The following is a 4,942-nucleotide window of genomic DNA, read 5'->3' as shown; positions in this document are numbered from 1 at the left end:
CCCGCCCAGCCCCCCCCCCCCGCCCGGTGATAGTCTCAGGCTGAAACCGGTTCCCGCCCAGGCACTGCGGGCGGGCGCGGTGGAGGCGCCGGCCACCCCACGCCCTTCCCACCCGCCGGGGCTGTAACGCGCGGCAGGCGGTAAGGCCGGACCGCGGACAGAGCTGCCACTGAGCCGCAGGGACCGTGCCGATCGCGGGGCTCCGCGGCGCAACCCGACGGGGGAAGGGAGCCGAGCGCCACCACCGCGCACGCGCGCCGGTCCCCCGCCCCCTCCCGGGCGGGAGCCCCGCTGACGTCAGCCGGGCCATGTGCTCGGCGCCCGCGTGGAGGCGGGCGGGGGAGCCGGTGAGGGAGCGGGGGCGGGGCCGCGGAGGGGAGGCGGGGCGCGCAGGAAGCCGGCGAAGCGTCCGTCGCCCGCCCTCCTTTGGGCCTTGCTTCCCTCCCCCATACCTGAATGTACCGCAGCGCCGTGCGCAACACGCTCAGATTCGATGTCTTCTTGTCATCCACGTTGGGGATGTTGCGCTTCAGGGTCTCAAAGCACTCCTTCAGATGGGCCCTCCTGGGGAGAGGAAGCAGCGCCGGTCAGCCAGACGCCAGGGGGCCAGGGGCGGGAGGGAAGGCCTAAGGAGAGCTTGGGGACCACGGACGGTACCGTCCGGGTAGCTTGCGGGGCGGGCCCAGAGTCACAAGCTCACACACACACACCTGTTCTTCTCCAGCTTGTTGTGGACTTCTCTGGTTCCGATTCTGAAATCCAGACAGACAGGGAGGGGGCTCAGGGAGGAGGGCCCAATTAGGCGGCCTTCCCAACCCCTGCCCCCCCGCTCCCCAAATGCCACAGGCTTTTTGTCCCTGACATTGTCTCTCTAGAGAAGCAGCGATGAGAGCTGTTCAGTTGTTCGCCCTGTGTCGTGGGGCATACACCCCCTGAAGGGCACATGTAGGCTCGTAATTCACAACCCCTTTACCTTCCATCACATCCATGCACCTGTGAAGGACTCCTGGGATAGCCAGTGCATCCCGGCCCTTACCCAAGAGCCCCATAATCCAATACCCTGGCCAAAGGCCTCGAAATGCCATTAGCCTCAACCTTGGAGGGCGTCAGAGAACACAGAAGCCTGAGAACAACAGAGGGCAATGACCATTCCCCACTCCTCAGGGTGGGGATGGTCACAGCTCCGTGAGGACATATCCAAATATAGGAAGGCAATTCTGGTCTGGGGAGGCAGGGCCGCGGCTCTGATAGGCTAGCGTGGGGGGGTACTTTCTCTCGTGCACACCGCTCAGGCTGTGGGCCGTTGGTTCTCCTCTCCATCCCACCAGCCCCTGTGCCACACCTCACTCACCCCCCAGGCCTCTTCTTCTGTTCGCCGGATTTGACTTCTTCAGCGGGTGCCAGCTTCAGGGTCCCAAGAGTGGATGGGGGTGGCTGCTGGGGGGCCAGCTGGGGCTGGACTCCAGGGTGTGGGGCGATGGTCAGGATGGGTGTGGGGAGGGGCTGCAAAGGCTTGGGGCTGCCAGTGGGCGGAACGGTGGCCTTGGAGTCCGGCAGTAGAGGAGCAGGAGTGGGCCCCTGCGGCCTGGTGGGAAGGGGGGCCGACTCCTTAATGCTGAGTCCAGGGGCGCTAACCAGAGCCGGCTGGCGAGGTGCCAGGGGCAGAGGCGGGGGCGGGGGCAGAGGCTGAGGGGAGCTGGTCACTACAGGAATAGGGATGACAGTCAGTGGGGTGGGGGTGGCCAGCGGGGGCGGGGGTGCCGGCGGGGGTGCGGGCGGCGACAGAGGCAGGGGCGGCGCCTCGATGCGGGGCTCCTCCAGCGGCAGGGCGTGGGCCAGCCTGGCCAGGCTGCTGGCCTGCTGCTGCTGCTGCTGCTGCTCGCGCTCCCGCTCCAAGCGAAGCCGCTCCTGCTCCTCTACACAGAGAGAACGTGACGGCTGTCTCAGCAGGGCCGGCGGTCCTGGGCCCCCGCTTCACCGGTCCTCCACTTGTAACCCATCCTCTGACCCCATCCCGGGCAGCACCCGGGGACACCACAAATACTCATCCACACTTAATAGTTCGGCACTGGGCTAAGCGCTGGGGACGCAGCAGTGATCAAATAAAACAGACTCCTGGTCCTTGCTCTTGGGGAGCGCATAGATGGGGGTGGGCTGAGGGGATACGACAAATAATAGGGATAACAGTCCAGGCTGGGGGAAGAGAGAGGCTGTGGAAAGACCGAGCAGGAGCTGTCAGTGAGGGTGCTGGAGGCCTGGCACCGTGAATGTTGAAGGATTAAGCAGGTGATGAGCAGGGGCTGCAAGGCTAAGGGGAGCGAGTGATAGATGAGGTGGGTAAAGGCCAGCCCACAAATGACCTCACAGGCCACCAGAAGAATAGAGGAAGTGGTCAAATCCTAGATTCTGGGGAGGTGCCTTCATTTCACAGATGAGATAAATTAGCTCAATGAGGCAAAATGATTTGTTGAGGGTCACACTGTGAGTCAAAGGTAAAACTGGGGCTAAACCCAGGCAGGTCTTTTGACACCTGGTGAATGCCTGGTACTTGCTGTGCCAACATATGCTCACTAGGTGTCTATACACACCACACCTACCTGTATCACACACACCTCTACCTGTATCACACACACCTACCTGTATCACACACACCTCTACCTGTATCACACACACCTACCTGTATCACACACACCTCTACCTGTATCACACACACCTACCTGTATCACACACACCTCTACCTGTATCACACACACCTACCTGTATCACACACACCTCTACCTGTATCACACACACCTACCTGTATCACACACACCTCTACCTGTATCACACACACCTACCTGTATCACACACACCTCTACCTGTATCACACACACACACATACCTGTATCACACACACACACACACCTCTACCTGTATCACTCACACACACACACACACCTCTACCTGTATCACACACACCTACCTGTATCACACACACCTCTACCTGTATCACACACACACACACACACACAAACACACACCCCTCTATCTCACAAGAGCCCCATATCACCTTCAGCTCACACTGAGGAAACCCACACCCCCCACACACACACCCTGTATCTCACAAGAGCCCCACAGCGCAAGCAGGGCAGGGATATCACCTTCAGCTCACACGTGAGGAACCCTCCCCCCCCCAACACACACCCTGTATCTCACAAGAGCCCCAGAGCGCAAGCAGGGCAGGGATATCACCTTCAGCTCACACGTGAGGAAACCCCCACCCCCCACACACACACCCTGTATCTCACAAGAGCCCCACAGCGCAAGCAGGGCAGGGATATCACCTTCAGCTCACACGTGAGGAAACCAGGCCCAGGACTCAGGACTCTCAGGCTAGGTCCCAAAGCCTGTTTCCTCAGGGTCTATACCCAAAATGCACCTGGTCCTTCTCTGCCCTTTGTTGTGCTGGAACTTATTCCCCCCCACCAGCAGCAGCAAAAACTACAAAAGTAAGAGGCAGGCAGAAAGGAAAGCAGGGCTTTTTAACAGGGGTTGCACAGGGCAGTGAGCTCCGACAACCTTGCACGCCTCAGTTCAGCATCTCGGCTGAAAGCCCCGCCAGAAGGAGAGGACTGCTCAGCAGCGGGCTGAGAACAGGGCAAAGGGAGAGGCCCCTCCTGATTCAGAGGCCCCTCTCCATCCCCACCCTGCCCCCCACCATTCTAGTTCCCAGGCTACAGGTTTGGGCCAGGGCCCAGGGGAGCGGCTGAAGCCCCCAGGCTAGGGAGCAGGCTGGTCAACAAGCCCTCCCTCCTGCCCCGATTCACCACGCTGCTGACTAACAGAGCTGACAGCACAGGGCCGACACGCCCCAAACACACCACCCCCAAACACACCACCCCTAAGGGGTGGGGCTGGGGGGCAAGGTTAGCTAAGTGCCCCCTGGGGAGAAGAGCACCCCACCACACAGGTCTTTGGGCTCAGGGGCCCCCCAAAAACGTGAGGCCTCAGGGCCCTTTGGCCAATCAACAACTTGAGTGTGAGCCAGGCCTGCTCAGAGCCCCTCCCTCCCACAGAGAAGAAGAGGCGAAGGAGGAAGTAGGGGGGAAGTGTTCTGAGAGGGCAAGCACTCAGTGGTTTCCCAGCAGCCAGCATTCAAGGGCTGGAGTCAGCAGGCACGGCCTCTTCCGTGTCTCCCCTGCCCCTCAGGAAGGGAAGCTACCAGGCCTGCACCAGCCTGCTGCTATAAGCCAGGAGCAGTTAAAGGCCCAGAGAAAACCAGCTCTCTGTGCTCCTGTTTCCCTCAGACCACACTGGGAAAGGAGCCCTTCTCAGGCCCAGCCTGGGACAACCCCAGTCCGCTCCCCACCTCCCCCCACCCCACCCCCAAGACAAGGTCCTGGAGCTCAGGGCCCAAAACAGCCCCATCTCCATTCCTTTGAGCCAGGACCTGAACTTTCATTGGCCTTGGAGCAAGTGTTCCACTCTCCCACAAGCAGGGGGACAGACAGGACCCCGAACCCCAAGCCAGGTGCTCTGGGAACCTAGAATGAAGGCAAACCTTCTATTCCCCATATTTTAAGTCAACTCCAAAGCGCACCCAGGAGATGGCAACCTCCTTCTCACCTACCCTCTCTCTTCCAGAGGCAGGCAGGCACGCCTCACAGATGCCAGGAAGGACCCAGGTGAATGGCTAAGCTCTATCATACCTGGATCAGCATGAAAAAGCTTAACTGATGGTGAAGAAGAGGGGGCGCCCCAGGCCAGATCCAGCCCACTATAGCCTCCTGCCTTCATTCCCCACCCAGTACTGACCCCCTTCCTGTGCACTCGGCAGGGGGAAACAAAGTGGGGAGAGCAAACTGGGTTTTAGTAATATGGGTTTAGGCTCTTCAAAATAATGCTCTGCTGCACCCTTGGGTGCACCCCTCTTCTCACACACATACTCTGGCACCTTCCCTGG

At 60.3% G+C, this 4,942-nt stretch overlaps 1 protein-coding gene across 1 annotated transcript in view; it reads right to left on the bottom strand.

Annotated features, from left to right (window-relative positions):
• Positions 1-4,776, bottom strand: part of MNT (MAX network transcriptional repressor) — a 13,612-nt gene extending 8,836 nt beyond the window's left edge. Inside the window, exons 1-4 of the mRNA XM_028498094.2 lie at positions 4,689-4,776; positions 1,352-1,916; positions 711-752; positions 453-564 (exon numbers count right to left, since the gene is read on the bottom strand). Coding sequence (XP_028353895.1) covers positions 453-564; positions 711-752; positions 1,352-1,916; positions 4,689-4,776 — 807 coding nt within the window. The remainder of the gene's footprint in view (positions 1-452; positions 565-710; positions 753-1,351; positions 1,917-4,688) is intronic.
• Between the last annotated feature and the right edge of the window lie 166 nt (positions 4,777-4,942).

The sequence above is a fragment of the Physeter macrocephalus genome, chromosome 14, assembly GCF_002837175.3.
Source record: "Physeter macrocephalus isolate SW-GA chromosome 14, ASM283717v5, whole genome shotgun sequence".
Classification (NCBI taxonomy): Eukaryota; Metazoa; Chordata; class Mammalia; order Artiodactyla; family Physeteridae; genus Physeter; species Physeter macrocephalus.
This window is presented reverse-complemented; position numbering and strand designations above follow the sequence as displayed.